This window comes from Notothenia rossii (assembly GCF_949606895.1).
Source record: "Notothenia rossii genome assembly, chromosome: 8".
Taxonomy (NCBI): Eukaryota; Metazoa; Chordata; class Actinopteri; order Perciformes; family Nototheniidae; genus Notothenia; species Notothenia rossii.
Window position 1 is genome coordinate 25,209,815 of NC_136906.1, and position 24,647 is coordinate 25,234,461.

The 24,647-nt window shown below is 40.2% G+C and overlaps 1 protein-coding gene across 1 annotated transcript in view; it reads left to right on the forward strand.

Annotated features, from left to right (window-relative positions):
- Positions 1–10,060: 10,060 nt before the first annotated feature.
- The window catches only part of baiap3 (BAI1 associated protein 3), a 59,966-nt gene continuing 45,379 nt past the window's right edge, over positions 10,061–24,647 (forward strand). Inside the window, 2 exon segments of the mRNA XM_079645185.1 lie at positions 10,061–10,339; positions 17,466–17,608. Coding sequence (XP_079501311.1) covers positions 17,475–17,608 — 134 coding nt within the window. The 5' untranslated portion in view covers positions 10,061–10,339; positions 17,466–17,474.

Genomic DNA, 24,647 nt, shown 5'->3' on the forward strand with positions numbered 1-24,647 from the left:
TTTAGTATACACCTTATTTGGAGCTCACATATTATGTGTGCCAAACATTGAGGGTGCAGTTTACACACTATCACCAGCAGTGCTGGGAGTGATTTGGGAGTTGACTACTAGCAATTTGGGACCAAAAAAGTAGATTGTTGCGGTTTTCTAAGGTGATCGAACCGTGCAAATGCACTTCCAATGCCACAAAGACTAACATACGTAAAAGTACAAATGGGAGCCAGAGCCTTTTCTTATCAAGCTCCACTTTTGTGGAGTCAGCTTCCAGTTTGTGTTCGGGCGGCAGACACCCTATCCGTTTTTAAGAGTGCGCTTAAGACCTTCCTTTTTGATAAAGCTTATAGTTAGGGCTGATTAGATTCAGCCCCTAGTTTTGCTGATATAGGCTTAGTTTGTCGGGGGACATCTTACTTCTTCATTCTCTCTGTCTATACCTGTGTACTCTCATGTTCCGATTAACCCAGCTTCCCCAAATTTCTTTCTTTTTGGTGTCTATATACGCCGGGATCCGGAGTCATGGATGATCCTGCGGTCCTGTGTCATGGATCGCGAGTCCTGGATCTTGAGTCGTGGCTGTGGTCCTGGATCATAAATCCTGGATGGATATCCTCGTGGATTCATCTTCCTATTATACACACATGCATTTCCAAACATTTGGACTACCTATGTTGCAAATGTATTATCTTTTCAATTTACACACGGCATCTATTGAACGTCTGTCCGTCCTGGGAGAGGGATCCCTCCTCTGTTGCTCTCCCTGAGGTTTCTCCCATTTTTCCCTTTAAACTGTGGGTTTTCTCTGGAAGTTTTTCCTTGTACGATGTGAGGGTCTAAGGACAGAGGGTGTCGTATTGTCATACTGATATTCTGTACAAACTGTGAAGTCCACTGAGACAAATGTAACATTTGTGATATTGGGCTATAATAAACATTGATTGATTGATTGACATACGTAACGTACTGCACTTTCAAAAACGATGTAAATAAAAAAAACATGTTCACCAACTTGACGAAACATTTGCAGTTGGCCAACTTAATCCTTGAACGTCAACAAGTGCTCCGATCTGGTCCGCTATGTGTATCACTTTTTAGCAGGGCCGTATTCACCATATACATTGGGGGGGACACATCCCCCCCAATATTCAGATACACTCAAAATGTCCCCCCCCCCCCAATAAATAGCAAAAAAAAAAAAAAAAATTGCTATTCTATGACTTCCTTATTTTGGATATTTGTATACTTGAAAATCTATATTTTCTGTTATTGTGAACTTCACCAAAATGATATTTCTTTTCATATCTAAATTGGTTCCTTATTTTGTACCCGGGGGTGTATTTCGCTGTTGCATGTCTGAGTCCACCTTCAGTTAGCTTGATGCTCCAAGCAGGTCAGTCATGTTTTAATTTGCCCTCCATGAGTTCTGGTATCTTTTCTAGTTAGCCCTAAAGTAATCTATATTATTTTATTTCGTAATGGTAATGTTAATGAACCCTCCGGTTTAGCTTCTTTGTGTAAGTAACTTGTAGTTCTGATGTTAAAACCAAACTTTTCAGGAATAGTAGCTAACTAGCTGTGGGCTAGCTGGTTTCAGTTGTTAGCCAGGGTTTGGCGGGCTAGTGTCAGCTATGTGGAAAATGACGGTGTCGTTTTGGATATAATCCAATAGATATTTATTCATGTGGATTATTTCTATTTTATTTTGTAATTTGTAGGGTGTGGAAAGATTTAAAACTGTGATGTGTGACAGCTATGGAATACCAAAGGTGCCAGAATTCATTAAATAATAAATACTCTACAATTATTATGAAATAGAGTTTCATAATCGTCAGAAGCATTTAAAAGATACTCACACGCAGGAGGTTTGCAGTGTGCATCATAGCTTGTGCTGGGTTTAGAACGCTCAGAATTGCTAATAAACATGTTTAATTATCTTATATCCAGCGCTGCTGACCCATATTCATCACATCAGCAACTGCAGATCGCCAAGGTCAAGCTGTAAGCATGAGCAAGAGGAAGGGTGGCAGTGACATTAGACAGTTATTTGGGCAGCCTCAGAAAAGAAAAAAAGTAAGTTAAGAGCAGTGAGAAAGTGAGTATTGTTACCAGTCAGCTTGTTTACTGATAATATTTCTTCCATGTTCACTCTGGTGTGTTCAAAGTAAAGAGAGAGAGGGAGAGAGAGAATGGCGACTAGACAGGGAGAGTGTGCGCTGGTGACATGGAGGTAAGTCAGAAAGGAGCTATATTGATGGTTAAGACAGAATAATGACAACATAGCAGTCTAATGTTAATGTACAGACTCCTGTGTCCCCCCATATGTATAATGTGTATCAACAGTCTTTCTAGTCAATAGTTTACTGATATTTCTTCCATGTTCACTCTGGTGTGTTCAGAGTAAAGAGAGAGAGGGAGAGAGAGAATGTGAGCATGGCGACCAGACAGAGAGAGTGTGCGCTGGTGACATGGAGGTAAGCCAGAAAGGAGCTATATTGATGGTTAAGACAGAATAATGACAACATAGCAGTCTAATGTTAATGTTATTTTAAGATGAGTTCATCCTCATATGTATTTCAGATAATACCATCAAGCAGGGAGAGTGAGTTTGACAATGAGAGAGAGAGCAGCCAGGCAGGCGAAAATGAAGGTTCAGGAAAGGAAGGGGAGGAGCTTGGACTTTGCCCAAATCATCCAAATGTCAAAGTCATACCCAGTCAAACCATATCAAATAGAATACTCAACTTTCAGGAGAAGTGGTTTGAAGATCTCACATGGCTCCATTACAGCCCCTCTGTAAAAGGGGTCCTCTGTTTCTATTGTGCTAAATACTTTGCAGCACAAAAGTCTAAGCTTGCGTCAAAAGCAGTTTCAGCGTTTGTCAAGACTGGTTTTAACAATTGGAAGAAGGCACTGGAGAAATTTAGTGTGCATAAACACAGCCAGTGTCACAAATTAGCTGTGATGACTAGGATTCAGGAGCCAGAGCCTGTTAATGTGCAACTTTCACGTGTGCTTGAAAGACGGCAGCAACAAGCAAGAAGAAATCTGATGAAGATTGTTGAGGGTGTTGAGGTACTTGGCGCGGCAAGGTCTGGCTTTTCGAGGCGATCAGAAGGAGAGTGGGAATTTAAGCCAGCTTCTAAAGTACAAGGCAACAGGCGATGCAGAGCTGACCTCCTGGCTAAAAGATCCCCTCGATTTCACCAGTCCGGAATTGCAGAACGAACTGTTGAAGGTGATGGCCAATACAATCATCAAAGAAATTGTGTCGGAAATAACATCAATGCCAGTGGTGCAGTTCGCAATTATCATTGATGGCCCCCAAGATATATCAGGAGTTGAGCAGGAGTCAATATGTGTGCGCTCTGTAGATGCAGATCTACAACCAAAGGAAGAATTCCTGGGAATCTACCAAGTGTCATCAACAACAGGGCAAAATATAGCCAAGATGGCATGTGATGTGATGACGCGCCTACAGCTTCCTCTGTCTCAACTCGAGGACAAACTTATGATGGTGCCGCAAACATGGCTGGACGATTGCAGGGAGTACAAGCCATTTTAAGGAAAGAACAACCGCTGGCTGTGTATTGTCACTGTGGTCCCCACTGCGTGAACTTAATTACGCAGGCTGCCTGTGGAGCCTCTCCACTAGTAAGAGATGCAATGGGTCTGGTCCATGAATTGGGGGGCTTCTTTAATCAATCTGGCAAGTTCAAGTTGATTTTCCAGAATATCGCAAAATCAGAGCATGGTTCAACTTTCACCTCATTGAAGCCTCTCTGTCCCACCAGGTGGACTGTACGTACCCCTGCCATCTGCTCAATTCTCAAGCAGTATGAGTCAGTGCTGATGGCCCTTGAAGAAATGGCATCATGCAGCTCACCTGAAACTTCAGCCAAGGCCAATGGTCTTCATGGAACATTTCTTAAAGGGAACACTGTGCTCGGCCTTTTAATGGCTGAAGACCTGATGGGGGATTTGGAGTGCCTGAACACCTCCCTGCAGCTTAGGAAACAGACCGTTTCAGGCATGTTGGAGGCTGTAGTGACCATGTCAAAACAAGCATGCAGGTCAAACGAACAGAGAACATTTTGATGTATTGTTCTCGAAAGCAACTGCTGTGGCAACAAAGTTGGACCTACAACCAATTCAGATCCCTCATGTCCGCAAACCTACAAAGCGTTACACCGGTCAGGCTGCAGCCCATATCCATCCCGATGCCCAGTCCTTGTACAGAGTCCAATTCTACAATGCCTTGGACACAGTGAATACTCAATTCATAGAGAGGTTTTGAACAAGCTTGATTCCACAAGCTGCAGCAGCTTGAAAATGTGCTGCTACACGGAGACATGGACAAGGTGGTAGAAGAGTATCCTGAATTGAATTCAAGACTACTGCAGGTGCAGCTGGCCATGTTTGGGGCTAATTACACCTATGAAACAAGCTCAGATGTTGCTAGCATTATTCGGGAAATGGTGCCGGACGTGAGAGGTCTCTTCGGTCAGGTGGAAGCTTTAGTAAGGCTTCTGTCGGTTGTCCCTGCCTCTTCTGCAGAGGCTGAGAGGAGTTTTAGTGCCCTGAGGAGGCTTAAGACATGGCTTAGATCATCGATGAGTCAAACGAGGCTGAATAATGTGGCCATATATCATGTGCACCAGAAGAAACTGGACAGACTGGACCTTGAAGGAATATGCCAGTCTTTTATCAGTGCCAACGATAAGCGCAAAAAGGCTTTTGGGTCCTTTACTTGAGGGTTGGGCTTTTTGGGCGGGTGTCTGGGAGGAAGTTTGGGGTCTTTTTTATTTTGAATGAGCGGCAAGCAGCTAGTGCGAGTCGTGGCTGTAAAACAAAAGGGCAATAAAGTGTTCCTGTTTCTACTGAAATTGCGTGGCACAGACCTTTCTATGGATTGAAATGCTTTCATGTGATTATGGTTATAGTTGTACTTTATTCATCCCTAATCTCTGCCATTACAAACAACAAAACAAGAAAAGCTAAACTAGATAAAATAGGGCGATGTAATACAATGCACAATTAGACATTATGGTAAAACATTTTAACCAGTTAAGCCCCAAGCCTGTTTTTCAGGTCTCAGGTTTGAAAATGACATTCCCAGAACAATTGACTATATCTTCACTTCTAAAAATGGTTAAATGAATAATCTTTTTTCTCAAAGTATTGATAAACCTGTGAGTTGGATGTAGAAAAAGTCAGAATCAATATAGATGTTTTTAAAGTAAATTCAGATTGAACATAGTAAAAAAATCTAAATGATAGTGTCCGTGCAAAAAATAAACCATTACTTATTGTGAAAACCACCCTTGAATGATGAAATAGTAGACTAAAAGCTTTAGGAATTCAAACTATAACATATAATAAGTACCCTGTATCAACATTGATGCAAAACAAGTATTTCCAAGGCACACCTTTATATGATCATTATAGTTATACAAAATAAGAGAATAAGAGAATAACAGGTATGAAATCATTCCAACTCATACTACAGTTTAAAAAGGGAGTGATTTGTAAAATATGCATAAAGAAAAAGTAAATCTGTTCAGTTCTGTTTCACATGGGTGTTGATGAGATGTATCCATAGATTTAGTCCCTAATGTTGCTCTCAAAGTACACCTGAATCTTCCTGGTGGAGCATGCCCCCGGACCCCCCTAGAGGAGGTTAGGTCCCCCGCCCGCCCACAACCCCTGTCAAAATGTCCCACCCACATTGAGGATGCTTCTCAGTTTCGTGACTATTGTTGTGTTTTGCCGACGGGCAGGGGCATGGGGTTAAACAGGTTTTAAAGTATCCAATGTGTTACGGCCCGTCTACACTACAGGCATCAAAAAATCTTGAAGCTGGGCGTGTCTGAAGCTTGGCGATTTTTTGCGAACAACGCGACCAACAACCAATCACATGAATCTCCCGTCCCCGACATACAAAGCAATAGCAATGTTAAAACGAGTAAACTGGATATAAACTCTCCAAACAGGCGAAAAACCTACCAGTTTCACCCACTGTCTCTGCCACCTCCCTCCATGCCTGGTTCCTCCGGTTTGTATCCCGGTAAATAGTTCTGGTCGTAAAGAACCGGTTGATTTGCTACCGTAATATCTCGTTTGGAATTTGAGGAAATGGGTCTCCCAGCTTGCACGCGGTTTGATTGGCTGCGCTTGCACTGGCGGGATTTGCATAAACGGGATTTGATTGGCTGATGCCAAGCATCGAGCCTCAAAAGTTGAACATTGTTCAACTTTTGATGCCGATAGATGCTCGTGATGCTTGCAAAGCCATGCCATGCTCCCCACAATGCAGTTCGGCGAAGATTAAAAATCTTCTACGTCACCCCATTCAAGTGAATGGGCGAAGCGTTGAAAGCATTTTCGATGCCTGTAGTGTAGACGGGCCGTTAGTGATTTTTTAATGTATTTTCCTTTAGAGTGGCAGGAAATTAGTATTCAAATTTGTATTGAATTTTTGGTCCCCCGCAATGTTGACTCCATGAATACGGCCCTGCTTTTTAGTCTCCACGTTTCTGTTGTGTTTGAGTTCTTCCCGTGATTTTTTTTTAATTTGCACTATTTTGTATTTGCAGCTTTTTTGTTTATGCTGCATTCAGTAAACCCAGCGCATGCTTCATCAATTTGGTGAAGATATTTTTTCATATGCATGTGTTTTGACGCATTGTGTTTTTATATTTGCATCATTTTGCAGTGCGTTTCTCCAAATGAAAGTGTTTTGGGCCATTGTAAAACGTCTGTCCCTCTCGGCCTCCATAGTTTTCTTTGAACATGTGTTAAATCGTTTTTTAACAGGGACATTTTTGCTAAATGTATGATCTGTGAACAAATTGACACTTTTGGAAGTGGACGTCTTTGACATTTTTTGCTGGCATGTGTCTTATCTGTTCATATTTCAAAACACTTTCACATTTTGAATTTCATCCTTTCTTTATACTTTTTATAAAACCAAACTAATGTTCTCCTTTGGGCTATGCAGTAGAACTTATTATAATAGTAGAAGTTATTGTTATCTTGAAAATATATTTTCATGCATCTCAAACTCTCTGTCTTTCCGGCACTTCTACTTTTGAAGATTTGTAAATCGAGTTCCTTACTGCAAACTGGGTCAAATCTGAATGTGAGCACTGCACATTTGTTGCTGCCTGTATTGTGTAATTTGCAAGTGTGTTGCTGCGCTTTGATTTGAAAGTTGGGGTGTTGATCTATAATAGGAGCAGTAAGTGTTTTTCCACCTGACACAGGCAAAATAACGATCTACTCACCTCATTTCTCTACCCTGCCAGGTTTCAAACGTCTCATTTGGAGAGAAGAAAATAAAATAAGAAACACTCACTTTCCTCATCACAAGTCACAGCAGTAAGAGTAATGAGTGGTGTCTGAATGACCTTTGAACAGCTGAACATTGAAGATGTGTGTGATTTGACGGAAGAAAGTGCATTGACTTGACATTGCTTTTAGAGGATCAAGTGCATCAAAGTAGTAAATAAATAAATTAACAAAATATAAACATATTTTATATCTATAGATCTACTGTAATTATACATCACAGACTTACTGTAAATCCAGTGTAGTGAAGGACTTGAAAGTCAGTTTTTCTTTCCTCTTAAACCTTTCACTTGTTATTTGCCGTCAACACAAGCTTTTGGAGCCAGCTGGGGAAGTTCTCTAATGATGTGTCCATGGAAACAAGGCAAGAGGGTCACATGTGTCTTATCACTCAACACGGGAAAAGCCTTCTGTTCAATTTTGCCGGGATATTAAAAATATGTCACAACATATCAAAATCAGAGGTCTAGATTTTATATTTTCTCATCAGTGGATTAGAAATGGTCTCTGATGTAATGATCCAGACGTGGGTCTCCTTATCTGTCTGTTTGCTTTGTTGTTTCCCTCTCATTTACGACTCAGGGGGCGCTCACAATCAGACATAAGGGAACATTCCCTCTCTCGATATGCATTGGTGAGAAACACCAAATAGAGTTGCCAAACAAAGAACTCAAGCCCTTAACATTGGTAATTAACCAATCATGTTGGGTAGAGTCATAATTATCATTAACTTTGAGCTGAAAAACAATGTATGTAAGATTAATTTAGAGCGCTTAACTCTATTATCTTCTTGAATGCCTATATGTTTTCCAACATACAGCTAAAGTGTTGTGATTGTTCACAGGAATTTGAAGTAGCTACAAAAAGGATTTAAAGTACTGCAGGGATTTGCCATACCACATTATTTCCAAATAAGAGATTATATTTCATTGTAGATACCTGGGCTGATTTAATTGGTTCCTCATTACTCATTGAAAGCAAAACAATAATAAATATTAGGTTCAACTTAATATTATTGCAACTAACCTAATACTGTGACATTTGTTGACATATTACATTTAATTACAGTCAACGTATCAGTTTTTTCCATTGTTGATTATTGGTAAACAGTGATAATGAATCTCTCTAATTGTAGGATGTTGCTTTATGCTTTGACTGTGTTGGTGCTGATGATGGGCTCCACTTGTGAATTATCGCTACACTATAAGACTATGACTGCCTGACTGCAGCTTTGGCGATAATGGCCATGTAAGAAATGATTTATCTGCTTATGGCACCTACAAGCATATAATTAAGTTTCCTGTGTTACTTTAAGCATCATGTGCACGTGCCCTTCAGATCATGTGTGCTTATGTGCAAACAGAGGAGTGAGAAAAATGTCTGACGTGTGTGCTACGATACAAGGGCTTCCAAGAGATGTTAATTATCTTCTCAGCCTTGGTTTGCATGTGCTCTAAATATTAAAAGTGGTTTTCAATGAAGCTCTGACACTGAACATATTGGAGTCAATTTTATGCAATAAATTAGGTTTTATATCTGTTATTTATATACTTAGTACGACAAGGGTTCAATGTAGTGATGCATATCTCAATGGCCAATCTAACATGAGGAGGATTTTGAATGTCAAATGTTTCTATCCTATTTTGGGCCTTTTCCCCTTTTTTGGCTCCCTTTGCATTCATGTTGGACACATACAAAAGTGAGACTCTATTTCTTTATATATATATCAATCCTTGTCAATAACAAGACCATACACTAAATCTACAATTGACATTGACATGATTAAACATGACACAAAGTTGGCATATTTAGATGTTCCTTTTCTTTTAAGGACATAAACTGAGACCTTGTGTGAATGATGTGCAGTCTTAAATCGCTTTCTTGGTCTCCTGAGTAGTACATTAACATATTTAGATCGTATCAAAGCTCTGGATGAGCTCATTAGGCAGAACAAAGTAAAGGTACACGGATCTCAGTCTGAGTGACAGCTGAACCTGCCCCCAGCGTCGCTCCGGGGATTTTTCTTGGAGACATCCCTCAGCAACAGTCAAGTGATGCCTTCAGGTGCACTTCGTAAACTCCTACTTTTCACTCCATTCAGGGTCCTTTGGTCAGAAGTAATAAACAACGGCACTAACTAACGTGAAGAGTGAACAAGCTGTAGTGTTATGTTGATGATATTTGAACAAATTGAAGCAAATATTGCAAGTTTCATCTATGTTTGGTGATCTGGTTGAATTAGTATTGTTTAGCTTAGCCTATGAACAATACAAAAAACATTTCCGTCCACCAAAAAGCAAAACATAAAACAGATTTTTGTTTGATTTCAGTCGTATGAAGAAAATGGATGACATTTTCATTACATTTTATATTATGAAAATAAGACAATCGTTACAAAAAAATATACATTTGCTTTATGCATTTTCTTTTACTTTTTATAACATATAATTGACATAGGTAACATTAGTTCAGTTAAAACAGGCTTTTTTCATTTGGAGAATTTAGAAACAGCCCCAACTGTGCATTTTCACAAGTGTAAGAACAGCAACAAGTGTGCATCAGACTTCACAAGTATTCTAAAATCTGGCTTGAACAATCATTTTTCCTCACAACTCCTCCCCTTCACGTCACAACTAAGGATTATCTTTATAAATCACATTTCCCCCTGTGGCATTTAGCCTCCACCGTGTGTCGCGCGGTCAACTCATTATTGCGATATTTCCGACACTAATCGAGCGCATTGAAGTGTTGCAGCACTTCCTTTAGCCATATTCGGATGAGCATCGGTGGAGCGTGAGCTCAGGAAGCATTTCGAAGGACTAAAATGGGCTTTTGTCTGTCGTCTATTGCAAGAAAAATATCCAAACGTTGTTTTCACCGAAGTTGATTTCTCCTCAGAAGAAAACAGCTTCCTGCTGCAGTGATCTCAGCAACTCTGACACACGCAGCCGCAAAAAAACAACATTTGACACTGGAAAACTGTCAGAAGACACAGGTGAGCTGGATTTTTATTATTTGAGGTTAGAAAAAGACCCGTCTTGGTTTAAAAAATAATAAAAGAAAAACATGCAACTGATTGACGGACTTTTAGCATGTTGGTTTATTAACACTTGTTGATCTGAATTCCCTGTTGTTGAAAAGGATTTGAAATGTGCCTTTTTTGAAAAGTTCCGTTTATACCCAAATAATATCAGTGTATGGATGATGTTTGACTTGTAATGAAGCTCCTGAGCTCTTATCTGCATCTGTCCTCGTCATTTATCTGTAAAAAGATTATTAATGCTGCCCCTTCTCTTGCCTTATGGCCAGAAGTTCCACTTTCTGTTCATCATACATACAGATGTTTAACACCATTTCTTAACCTTAACTCATTCTGAAAGTGCATTTCAGTGACACTTTGCACAATATAGGCTTTCTATTGGCTACCAAACGTGTTGCATTTTTGTCAAATGCAAAAGCTTTGATTACAGTTGATTTAGTGATTGTTTTGCCATTGTTTGTTGTTATAAAATTGCTTTCCTGTAATGTAGGCCTTATCTATTACACTGCAAGAGCTAATGACGCACACCCATCAAGAATCAACACACACACACACACACACACACACACACACACACACACACACACACACACACACACACACACACACACACACACACACACACACACACACACACACACACACACACACACACACACACACACACACACACACACACACACAAACACTCACACATTAAGGTGCAGCAGAGCAGCATCACATCAGATAAAGCATGCAGTTGGCATTGAAGACATTATTTATCACTGAATGCACTTTTTTCCAAAAAGTGCGTTAGAGGATGTGTTTCATTCTGGTATCTGGATGTCGATGAAATAAAAGGTGTCATGCATATATTGTAAAGGCGGATTTAGACCTTTTGATCTTTATGTGATGTTAAACCCTTCATCAGCTGACACATGATGCTCGCTGAGCTTCATACTGTGTATAAATCAATTGTGCGCTTTGGAGATGCTTTGTGGAGTGAGCTGTCTCTCTCTCTCACACACAAAAATACATGAACTCACACACACACACACACACACACACACACACACACACACACACACACACACACACACACACACACACACACACACACACACACACACACACACACACACAACATTATATTTTCCCCCAATGACAGCAATTCCGAGCCAGTAATTTACCTCCTCGGAGGTCTGTGCAGCAGATTAAAAGGGTGATAAAAAGCATTGCATTTCACTGTTCACCAACTGCGTGAAGCTTCACTCTAATAGAACAGATGCTGTTTTGGGCATGTGCAGAAAAAAAGTGACTCTCCTCTTTTCTTAAGAAGCTGGTGCAGGTCATAACTCCACTTTAGACTCATTATCATGAGTCCATTAGTCATTCATTAATCCGTTCCTCTTAATATAACAGCAATCGTTAAAAGAAACCTGCCTTCGCTTCCCCAGTGTTTCCTTTTTCCACACATTTTGAAGAGACATCGTGAAGAGGTTACGCTGCAGTTGTAGTGTTCTGAAGTACGTGTTAATTATAGTGTGTTAGCCGTACCATGTCTTCATCACTTGTGTTGTAGCAAAGTGCCTTGTAGATGCAGATTGATGTTATTGTGTAAAAAAATGGAGGTTGGAAATGATTGCATAAAGAGTCAATGGCTTCTATTTTTGACAGCAGTTATTGCTAGAGTCAGTGTCTTCCAGATAGACAAAGGATGCATTATCTGTGGTACAATAAGCAGTGATTTGTGTAATTTGTTAAGTTTCTTACATTTTGTGCACGGCTGTCAGTGATTTTTTTTATCTCACAAGTGTCAGTTCCTGTGGTTTTCTCAGGCAATCAATGGCCAAGCCAAAGTGCCGTCATGTGCCTTGACAATGTAGACATTGTGAGCTTTGGGGAATTGCAGGGGGGAAGCACTGTGTTTCTCTTGGTTATAGATTATGTGCATGCATACAGGTACAGATCAGTCTTGTCCACACTTTTCCTATTCCGATCAACAGTAGGGTTGATAAAGATTTGACACAGAACTGGCAGCGTGATCCATTCATCTCGACTGTCCCTAAGGCCCCCTCACATAATAACACTGATGGCCAATGATGAGGCCCTTGCTCCTGTTGTAAAGGTTGTAATAGCCTTGCCTTTTAACATTATCAGCGCTACCGAATAATCTACTTACAGTTAGGATTTGAATGTGTACCACCTCAGGCTGATGTGGTTCAGAATGTGCTTGTATTCAACGAGACAATTAATGTTTCCCTTTTCATCATTGCGACGCAGGAGGAATGTAATGAATTAAATGAATGCTCTTAATTACTTGATTATAAAACAAAGACTTTGTTGAAAAAATCCCCAGTCCTTCTCCCTCTGTCTTTTTCAGTCTCTTTCTCTCTGTCGTCGTCCCCCCCCGCCCCATTTGACCACTCAATAACACTCCAAAGGATGAAGCTTTCACACTCGAACAGACACTTGGAGAAGCGCTCATCAACAAGAGACTAATAACCGAGAAAGGTGCGTTAGTGAAAACGGCACAAGGTCTAATCTTGAAGCGTCTGTTTGAAGCTGCTAATGATGGTCAGACCTGAACCTGGCTCCTGTACAGACTTGCTATAGGGTGTCTTGCTTTTTTCTGATGTGTATGCTGGAAACATCACACTGAGGTGTATGTGAAGTTAGGACAGTAGTCAGGAGCCACATCTAAAAATAACCCATGCCTCTGGACCGATTGACACTAGGGTTCACTATCTTCTTCTGTCAGGCATAAATCTTAGGATGAACGGATATTGGAAAAAAATGAAATTGTGATGGTTTTACTTGGGATTTGAAAAAATAAATGAATTTCACCATAACAATGTACCCATTTTTGGTCCAACATTATCCTTTCTGCAGCCACAATATGTTCAGGCAACTGACACAGGACTCTTTTTGCAACCATATTTTTATTTAGTTTTTTCCTCCTGTTCCACGCACATTGTGATTGTTTTTGTCTCTGCTTTTTAAACTAACAGTTTTTTTTCTACCATATTAACAACCCCCTTTAAGGTGAACATCATCCTTTCATAGCCTTAATATTTGTGTGCAACTGACACTCGAATCTTTTTGCAACCAATTATTTATTTACTGTATCTGTTCCTGTTCCTCACACATTTTCAGGCTGTGGTCAGCAAGGCATGCTTTCTGGTGGTTTGATAAATGAATCGATAATGTGTGTGAAGGTGGTTTTGTGTGCATGCAGAGCCTTTGTGCCGCTCACTAGCAACAGACTGTGTGACTAAAGCCTCAAATTGGAGTAAATGGCTTTCGGACAGAATTCTCTTGTAAATCAGGGGAAATCAATTCTTTCGTTATCAAGCAGCAAAGTTGTAGCATGACATGTTTGAGTTAATCTCCCTGACTTTACATTACGCGTCCTGCGATGTGACTTGCACATTGCAATGTCGCTGCTGAAGAGACACATTGTACAGCCCTAATTATAACACCAAGGGGCTTTTTTTTCAGACTTTGTAGAATTCCATTCACCTGTATTTACCAGCTCCCTTTCCTCTGCTGTTACCATAGAGACACTCCATCCCTATCAGCCGGGCACCTTTGGCTGCCGGCCTCATTGGCTCTCACAGGAGAGAGACGCTGGTGAGCAAGTGTTTCCCTGGCACGACTTCGACACCAATGTAGCGAGAAAGGCATTTACTTGGCTTTGATAGTGTTTCCTTGGCAGCCGGTGCCCCCCCGGCGGTGGCGCGTCGACCTGTTTTGTCACTGTGGGCTGTCGGCTGAGACGGAGTGAAATCCAGTTGGGAGAGATCCACTCCCGTAATTGAAATGAGTTCACCAGGGAGACAGCTGCTCTGCGCTGCCTGCTAGCTGTCAGCAGGCCATGCTTACCAGCCTGCATGTAGTGGATATGATGTGATGCCTGAGCAGGTTTGTTTGGACACTGCGAGAAAACATGCCTGAGGTATTTCAGCTGCACCCTTAAATAGTAATACCTTTTGGTAATACTTCCTCCCATTGCTTCTGATGGTCAGTGGCCAAATGCACATAAACGAACCTGGACGTCGGCAACTTTTATATTGCATCATACATGTAGTATAGATAAGAAATAAAACTACCAAATTCAAATCACCACCAAATTAAAGGGGACCTATTATGCTTGATTTCAGTTTCATAACTGAATGTTGAGCTTCCTCATGGCGTTTGGCAGTGACATAAAAAAAACCTCCCAAATATAAATCCATCATACCAGAAGCAGCTTTGCAGTCGCTTCATGTTGTTGTGTTGACAAGAGAGCTGCATGTTTAAAACATCCAAACCCTTTTGATTGAAAATAGTACGTTACGATAGTCTGTCAGTTTGAAAACTCCTTTCTGAAGTGGAAATGGAGAAGATTCCCAGCGTTTCTCACTTGGAAATAACACATTGATGGTATCTGACGGAGACACTTCAGTCTAATAGAGTAAAGTGTGGATTCTCCAAGTGGGTAACAGGTGGCAGCCTCCTGGATCGATAGCACACTTTCAATCAGCTCAGCCAATAGGAGGACTATTGTGTCTTTTGTTGGCTGGAAAATCAGAACAAGTTTCCAGCGACCGTGGTTCATTGCTTCTTTTTCACGTTGACGTCAAACACTGAAAAGAGTGTCTGACTGTCTGAATCATTCTGACTGTCTTCTGAAACAGCCTGTCGATCAATCAAAGCCTCTCTCTTGTGTCCTCGTCATTCCTCTTCCTTTGAGTCTCTTCTTTCCTCACTGCTGTTCATCAGCACGTTGCCTGTTGGAAGCTCTCTAAACACTCTCAGGCATCCAAAGATCACATCACAGTCAACCTGCGATTGGATGCTGATTAAGGAGAGTCTTGATTTGACACTCTACCTCAGTTGCTAGGCAGATGTGCGAGTGTTTTGCTGTAAGAACTACTGACATTCATGCCATTAACGACCTAGCAATCAGATCATTTTCATGCTTTTTGACTTGTAATGAATAGTGATGTGAAACTTAGCCTGCACTGTTAAAAGTCTTGCGGCAACAATGGCTTCAAATGTTCTCCTGAACATGTGGAAGCCAATAAATGAATCTCTGTTCCAGTGGGGGTTTAGTGACCGACTACCATATTGAACTGCAGGTATTTATAGATGCGCGACCTTCATTTGAGATGAAAAGGATTAACACCTATAAAATGTATACTCCTCCTCAGACACATGAAGTCCAATGTCTGACTTTTGAGGAACAAATATTAAGAGGATAAAAACCAATTGATGTTGACATTTCAAAGAAACTGTAACTTTCTCTTCGTTTGAACTTTGAAATGCAGTCAGTTTCATTAAATATCCCTAAACAGAACACTGTATTTTATTCTTCAGCTCTTCATTTGCAAAGAGCATTGACGGTGCACAGTATTATCATGAGACCATGAAATTTGGTTATACTTTAAAGACGCCATGAAGCCAAAACGAGAGTTCACTTTATGGCTCTGAGGAAGAGCCACTCAGTCCCAGAGAATTGCTTAGCAACAGTTCCAATCTCTGTGAGGTCGCCATTCGTCTAAATTTATATTTTACAGTCACGACAACCAAGTAAACCTTTCTCTTCAAGTGCGTGGATATTATAACATGTCTTAGAATGTCATGATTTCATATCAAATGTGTTTTAGTTAATATGCCTGTGTAGACTAATTCCCTCTAAAGGCACAGGTGGATTAATGAAAATCATTTTTTGAAAAAGTTAACATTCCCTCAACTTGGAAAGGATTTGATTAAGGTAATTTATTGTGATAAATGATTTGACTTTAAATGTAATGATTGGCCAATGGTTCCAAACACTCCCCTAAAATTGGGAAATTGATACTTTTTCTTTTTACAAAAAACACACCTTAAATTCATTGCAAAGCTACCATGTTTGCAACATGTGTAACGGTTGATACATATTTAGTTATAGATGTTGCTTTTTCTGTACAGGTAGGTACAGAAATTATTACTGGATGTGCTTTTCCTTTACACGTTGTGCTTCAAAGCCCACATTAGTAAAGTACACTATCTCTGCAAGCTCTTCTTTTGTTGGCACTAAAAATCTTAATAATCTCTGTTTTTATTTCATCTGTTCGCAACATATTCCAAGTCTTCTTTTTATAAATTATGGTTTTTGCCAACAAATTCAGGGCAACGAGGCTTTTACTTGGCTCTATTTCCTTGCCATTTAATTTGAGTAATAAAGTGGTTTTATGACATTGCTGTTATGATGCTCTTCTGGCTCTCAGCTCTGAGTATCCTTGATTTGTATATTTTGTACAAAGTGTGATCACAATAATACAAGTTGATTGACTCTGAACTGACCAGACCTAAAGGTGAAAGATACATTTCACACTGCATAGCATCAGCAGGCTCTTACAGAAATAGAACACACCTTCTGCTGAGGAAGACTATAATTATGTTTAAAGAGCAAAGTGGGTGATTATGCAGCTCATTAGACTAAAAGGATCCCCTGAGTCAGCTGTATTTCCAGAAACAAACACTTTGAAAAATAAATATGATCCCAAAGCAAGAAATTAACATGGAGGTTGTGGAATACAGACGGTGCCAATTATGAGCCGCACCAGAGTGACACTTCATTATGCCCTAAATATCCGGCTCTTGGAAATAAAATGTCTGTCAATATAATAAAAATATATCCTGAATAAAAAATAAAAAACGTCCTATACGTTATTAGTTTTATTGATCATGTAATTATTAAAATTAGCCTAAATAACAAGATTGCTTCAAATATGATTTTGTTATAACTCTACAAATGTTTTAGTAAATGTTTTACTTTTGAATAATGTCTTGCTCTTAGAAAAACTGAGATGTAATGTTAAAGTACAAAGCAACCAGATTCACTCTCCAGGTACACACACACACACACACACACACACACACACACACACACACACACACACACACACACACACACACACACCATACACACTTTTTCCCAGTTTCACATAAACAGAGCGTGGGTTTTTCTTTACAATCTCATTGTAACGCTGTTGCATTATTGTGACATGTCTGCCAATAAAGCATATGGAATTGAATTGACAGTTGGTGTGTGTTTGTGTGTGTGTTCTGGCAGTGAGAGACCATGACGACACTGCTGGACCTGAAGAGCAGTGTGCTGAGGCAGGTGCAGAGGAGCCAGTCTCTGAGGGGCCGCAGGGAGCCGACCCCCACCCCCAGCAGCCCCCTCACACACTGCCCCGACCCATTGCCCCGCAGGTGAGTCACTGCTGTGCAAACAAACAACCTACCGCAAGCACTGCGGCTGGTTTCCAGGTTATTAACATGACTTTTCGTGGATGTGAGATTCGTGGAACTTCGTTGCTGTTTCGTTTATTACATACATTGGGGTTTTATGTTTTTCACTTTTTTGTCATTTAGATTTTAGCCGATGTACATTAAGAGGTTTATTAAAATCCTTCCAGGCACACTTTGTCGCAGGAGCAGTTGACTGGATTTATGATTTTATGATTGAAGTGGTGATGCCCTCTCTGCTCTCATGCATTTAGATTTTAATATGTTGCTTGAGTTTTAGCAATAAGCAGGAGCCAGGATGTTTACTGAAGTATTACTCTTTCTCAGAACCGCTGTTAGAAATGAAGGACGGGGGACATTTTTTAAAATTCAAGGCTCCAGACTAAGGTTTTTCACCAACGTCCCAATTTCTTTCTTTCGTTTTTTTTTATCTAAAGAAAACGTCCACATCTCTAATGCTATCTTAATTACTTTCTTCCACTATGTTGCTCTCATCTGTAGTCGTTATTTGCATTAAAAACACTATTCAAATGATTTGGGAAATAAAGGATTGTATTTTATTGAACATTTGCTCAAATCTTAGTAATTTTAATTATGTATTAAAAGCAGCATAGAGCATGGCTTAATTCCCTCTAATGGCATATTTATGTTAATCCTGTTAAAACATCTCCTTGAATTTACATTTTACAAGATCACATTTGAACACATAATGAAAACTTTACAATTAACTTTTGCCTAAGACTCTTGAACACATTATAAAGAAAAAACAACCTCAGTAAATGTTAGTTATTTACCAGTAGTACTGTGCTGCCTAACAGCTAACCGCTAATGGCTACCGCCTAAGTTTAAGCTCTTTTCCTGCTTTTTTAACTCGGATTTGCTGATTTTATCGCATTATAACCATATATACCATTGCATGACCCCCCCCACCCTGGCCTTGAGCTGGGTTAATCTTTCAAATGTCCCCCCCCCCCCCCCCCCCCCCCCCCGAACAGCGGCCCTGCTGTTTTCTAGCTATAGTTAATAGTTGCCTGATTGTTGCCGCTTAGGACATAATAGCTTCCATAATGACATTTATTTTAAGGGGAAATTAAATTGTGTTCAGCGTTGCTCAGAAAGATGACAGCTTGTCAAAAACGGGGGTCTAATTCATACGAAATAATTCATGTCTGTTGTTGTTTTCCGCTGGCCGTCCGGCGGAAGCCACAGGTCATTATTTCTTATCAAATGTTGTTTAATGTGTTTGGCATTTATTACAGAGTTGTGACTTGCTGTGAGCAGACAACACAAAAGCTGACTCAACCACAATATTACATGCAGTCAGGCTCACAGATCCTGCTTTCTAGTGTAGTGGTTTACCACATGCTTCTGATGTCTCCTTCAACATATGACTCCATCATATTACTGCATACTATTTTTTTTAGAGACATCTCGCTGCATTATAGAGTTTTTGTATGCATGTCAAACGTCAAAAATACAGCAAGACATTTTTGACAGCAATGTGACCTTGGTGTGTGATATATTTTGCCCTGGTTTTTATTTTTGTCCAAGTGTATTCCTTGTATAACTTTTAGAGCTTCATGGCAGCTCTTAAAGTGAAACAGGTAAATTCATTACTATGATGTTTTTCAGTCTTGTTTCGGCTTCATCTAAAGATAAAAATAATCATGAACCTGAGGTTTCTATAGCAACCTTAACACAGGCTTCTGGCACCATGTGAACCTATATTTGTACTGACGACCGTGTCTATTTTTAACATGGAAGATATCCTCAGACGTGTTGTTGAACACTGATTCTTCATGAATGTGTGTTATTTATCACGTCTTTATAATACTCTCTTGGCATAGTTTATGCATTATAATGATGTCCCTTTTACAATTGAATGTGTAATCTGCTCCAATAGGACCCTATTTGTGTTCTTCATTAAGAGTGATGTGAGCTGTCAGTATCTCACCTTTTCTCAGACCCCCGCTGCTACATCCTCCCCGCCGTGCGCACACACTGAGCGTGGTTCATTAGAGGCAGCCTGGTGATCTTTGTTATCCGTTCAGTCTGCTACTGCTGGCCTGCCCACACTCACTTTAATTGAGAATTTGCAAATGTGGCCGTTGTGTTTGGGCTGCTCCGTCCACAGTTGTTGACCCAAGAGCACGATGGGCTGTCAGAGCCGAGCGATGTGAGCAGAGACGGCACGTTGGAGGTGAACTTTTAAATTCAGTCCAGCAAATAAGGATTATGTGAGTAGGTTGTTGCTCCGGAAACTGTCCAAGATGAGCATAACCTGGCATTAAAATGAATAAAGACTGCAGGGATTTATATTTAAATGTATGTATTTTCATTTGTTTTGCTTATTTCGCTGTTCAACACCATCTCCTTCATAGTGTCGGACTTCATGTTTCTCATTCAAATTCATGTTGTTTTTAACAGTAGCTGTAGTCACTAATGGTCTTGACCCTTCAGTGACACTGTGCTGACGCTCTCTTTTATTAATTAATTCAGGATAGCAAACTCAATTTTAAAATTACATTAAATGATAACCCCTAGTGAACACATATTTACATTCATTAATAATGGACATTCAATACATTTAAAGGAAGAGTAACTGATAATGCAGCTCCATTGTATCGGAGCATTAGTTTTTGGAGGCCAGGTTGCGTGTTACAAATCAAAACTGATCAAATTAAATGTATTTCTGATGGCTCATACAACATGAGCAAACGCTCTAACACATTGTACGTCATAGGCTAAGGGGGGGAACATCTCAAAGTGGTTGACCAATCCCAACAGAGCTTGCCAGTTAACCAATCAGAGCAGACTAACTGGTTTCCGACAGAGGGTGAAAAGAGGTGCTGCAGCACAGGCAGTATGAGAAAAATAAAGACATTTTTGAACATTGAAGGATGTCACAGTAGAGGCACAAACTACAGGTATGAAACCTGAACATTTGCATAATAGGCCCCTTCTAAATAACTCGGACATACTATACATTTAATCGCTCAGGATTTAACAATATAACAATATGAAATACTCAACATATACTGTGGTCAGGAGTGATTTTCCTTTAGCTCAGCAATGCTTCAGCTATAGCATACTGCATACATACTGTACATCCGAGACGACCCAAGTTGAGAATAATTTCACACAAGGCTTCTGTTCTGTCTGCCAGTAGTTCTAGCTTGAAAACTGCTGTTTCTTCCACAAGTTATCGAATGGAGAGGTTTTGATCATATCTCAACATTAGATTATTTTCACCTGTGATGTTTCGTTGCTTAATCAAAGGTTTAATTAGAGTAAAACAAACAGTCTTGTGTTCAGTATAGAGAGTGAGATTCTCTGTTATGATAGCAGTGGCAGGCTGATATTATACACTGACAACCGTGATGAATCGGATTAAAATCTGCCTGTTTTATAAGAAAGCATCCAGACGTCACATTGTCTTTCACGCTGCAAACAACAGTGATGTCTGCACTATTAATTACTATGTGTGTGTGGTGCCTTATTATATTGAAGTGATGAGTTGCTTACACATTTTCTGGCAGATATAAGAAGTTCAGTGATCATGATGTATTTTCATTTTTGATATACTCTTTTGGATAGCAAGACAACTATTTCTGAAAATAAATGATAATAAAATGACAGTAAAAATAAGGACCTGTTTCCTAGCAACATCAAATCAGTTTGTTATTCTGGTGGCATGTGTGTGTGCATGTGTGTGAGGGAGAGGGGGAGAAAAAAGGTTGAAAGATATCAGCTTCTTTTTAAAAAAAATGTATCAACTCAAGATTGACTCACTGAAATTGCATCATTTGGGCATTCATTCTGCTCATGAAAAAGATGTAGTTCCAAAGCTTGAAACTGAAAATCCCAGACTGTCTAGACAAATCCTTGCGCTGACTGACAGAAGACAGGACAGATTTCTGGATAACAGGGATCCTTGGAGAATTGACGGGGGATGCAGAGAGAATTGAGTGTCTCACAATAAAAGTATTACAATCAAATGAAGCTTATGTGCAAATGAAAACTGCAAGCTCCAAAAAAACAAAGCCTCCCGTCTCTTGTCGGCGGAACAGGCTGTGTTTGGGCAGTCGTTCACAGATTGGAGACTCAGCTTGAGGCTTTGAGCTTTCAGAGACTGACTGAGGGGATCAGATCAGAATAACAACTCCGTTTTTGAGAGGCTGAAAAATAAATGTCTGTCTTTTGTTAGCAAAATGATTTTAATTCTCACAAAGGTTAGACTTGATCCTTTTGTAGAAATTCAGGGACTGAAGAGTAGAGCTCCAGTATTTACACATTAACTGATCAACAAAATATGTATCAGCAATTATCAAATAGTTGCTGAAAAGCACAATTAGTAAGATGTTTTATTAATTTTTTAAAACACATTTAAAGTTGGCCCCTCCTCTGGAGCTAAACATGGGTTACTTAGTCGTTGGTGGGTGAAGGCCAACCACAGATTTACTCTTGTTTTGCGAACAAGCTTGTCCGCACTCTTCCTAACATTTTCGTAGCTTCCTTTTTGATGACTGCTTAATGTTTTGGCACCTTATCGCTATTTCTGGGGCCAGATAGTGCCTTTATTGGAGAAACAGTTTTGAAAGGTCGGAGATAGAGGGGATGAAATTGCCTGAATGTCTTGGTGGGCTAAGATCTTCTAAAATATGAAAGTTTTCTTAGTTTAGTATGATGTTATCTTTTTTTATGTATGTCCTATAGTGCATGTGAAATGGTCTGCAAAGACTAACATCCCAATGTTCCTTCCAGATTGAGTTTCTCTCCTTTGGTGACTTCTGCAACATAAAGACATCACTATGTAAAACTTAAGCAATAGCTCACGACAGGCCGTGTTATATGCTCATTATATCACAGCTAAGGGGCGTGGTTCTGCCCGACGCGAAGCAGAGGGTCGACAACCCCCTTATATATCACGGCCTGAAATGAGCTATTGTTTTTATAAGACGGTTACCAAGTGTGGCAATATGAAAGAAAAATACACACTCTAATTTAAATAGTTTTTATTAGTAAATAATGATGTTCAAAATAAAATAGTCCCTCCGTTGCCTTCTGCACAAAACATAATGCGAGATGGTTGCTATGCAACAACACTAACAGCTGGCGAACATATTAGACAGAGAGCGTTGATCCATTATTTGGCTGTTTATTTACATTAATGTGTATGTTGCCGTTTATTGTGCATCCACTGAAAACCTGTCCAGCATCAGTAGCATGGCTTACGTGGTTACTTGTATAGGTTGAGGTTGTTCTAGGCCAGGGGTGCCCACACTTTTTTGGCCGGTGAGCTACTTTTGAAATGACCAGCTCACGGAGGTCTACCAACCAAAAATAAAATCCCAAATTGCAAGGGGCTGAATAACACGTTTTATTTATACTTGGGATAACTACAACAACTCTATTTGGGTTCTTGAACAGAAACAAATACATGAATACATAAAACAAAAAGGCATGTTAACCTCTCTCTCTCTCTCTATTTCTCTATCTCTCTCTCTATTTCTCTATCTCTCTATTTGTCTCTCTCTCTCTCTCTATTTCTCTATCTCTCTCTCTCTATTTCTCTATCTCTCTCTCTATTTCTCTCTCTCCTCTCTCTCTCTCTCTCTCTATTTCTCTATCTCTCTCTCTCTATTTCTCTCTCTCTCTCTCCCTCTCTCTCTCTCTCTCTCTCTCTCCTTCTCTTGCTGACTGTCCCTTCATTTCCCTGTTAAGAAACACATAAAAACAAGCAGGGTAAGAAACCTCTCTCCATGGTCCTGATATAATGCTGCAAAACACAATTCAATATATTTAGGTGGGTCCCTACCATATTCTGATGACTTGCACTGAATGGAGTCCGTCAATGTTGCATAATCAGGACAGTAACTGCTGATGGCTAGTCTCAGACAGGCCTCCAAATGTTTATCAGTTAATTGGGAACGGTATTTCGACTTCACTATCTTCATTTGGGAGAAGGCTGACTCGCATAAATAAGTTGAGCCGAAGAGTTAGGTCAGTGAGGTGGCATATTTTCTGACGTTTGGATACTTTTCAACCCTGAATAAGTTCCAAAACTTTCCGGCATGGGCACGCGCCTTTAACTGAATGTCGGCCTGCAGCGACAACATCTCATCCTCCAGCGCAGACGGGTTCAGATGAAACACTGCTCCGATGTTTTGGGCCAGCGAATCAATATCATGGTCTTCACTAAACGGATAGCACATGAATGTGGCGATTGGCTCGAGCAAAGTGAAGTCTCGGAAGCGTTTCTCGAAGTCAGATGTAATGTTATTGACTTGTTCTGTGTAGCGCACACTGTCAAGGAGCGCGCTGTCCTTCCCTTGCTTCTCCAGCTCAGAGGCGATGTTTTTGAAGTTGGCCAAATCTTTGCGCTGCAGCTTTGAACACAGCAGATGCAGTCTTCGTTTGAAGGCATTAACTGAGCTGATCATGTCAACCACAGTTCTGTCTTTCCCTTGTAGCTCCAAGTTCAGCTCATTTAACATGTGTGTAATGTCTGTTAAAAACGCCAGATCTAACAGCCACTCCTCGTCATCTAGACGTGCGTACTCCGCGAGCTTGGTGCCATGGAGAAATTCCTTTATCTCCGGTAGAAGCACTCGAAATCTCTGGAGAAAATTGCCCCTGCTCAGCCATCTTACGTCGGTGTGTAGTAAGAGGTCAGTGTGAACACAGTCGGCATCCTCCAGATATGAACGAAACAGCCGTCTTTGAAGAGGTCTTGCCCGAATAGAACAGGCCACTTTAAGTGACACATCCATGACCTCTTTCATGTTCAGCATTTTTGCACAAAGTGCGTGCTGGTGTATGATGCAGTGATAATTCAGAAAGTCAGGGAATGTGTCATCCTCTCTGCATTTTGCGATGAAGCCATTACAACGGCCCACCATCGCAGGCGCACCATCCGTTGTGATGGAACTCAACTTAGACATGGGGAGTTTAATGTTGTCAACAAAGTTTTTAAATGTCCGAAAAATGTCCTCGCCCCGAG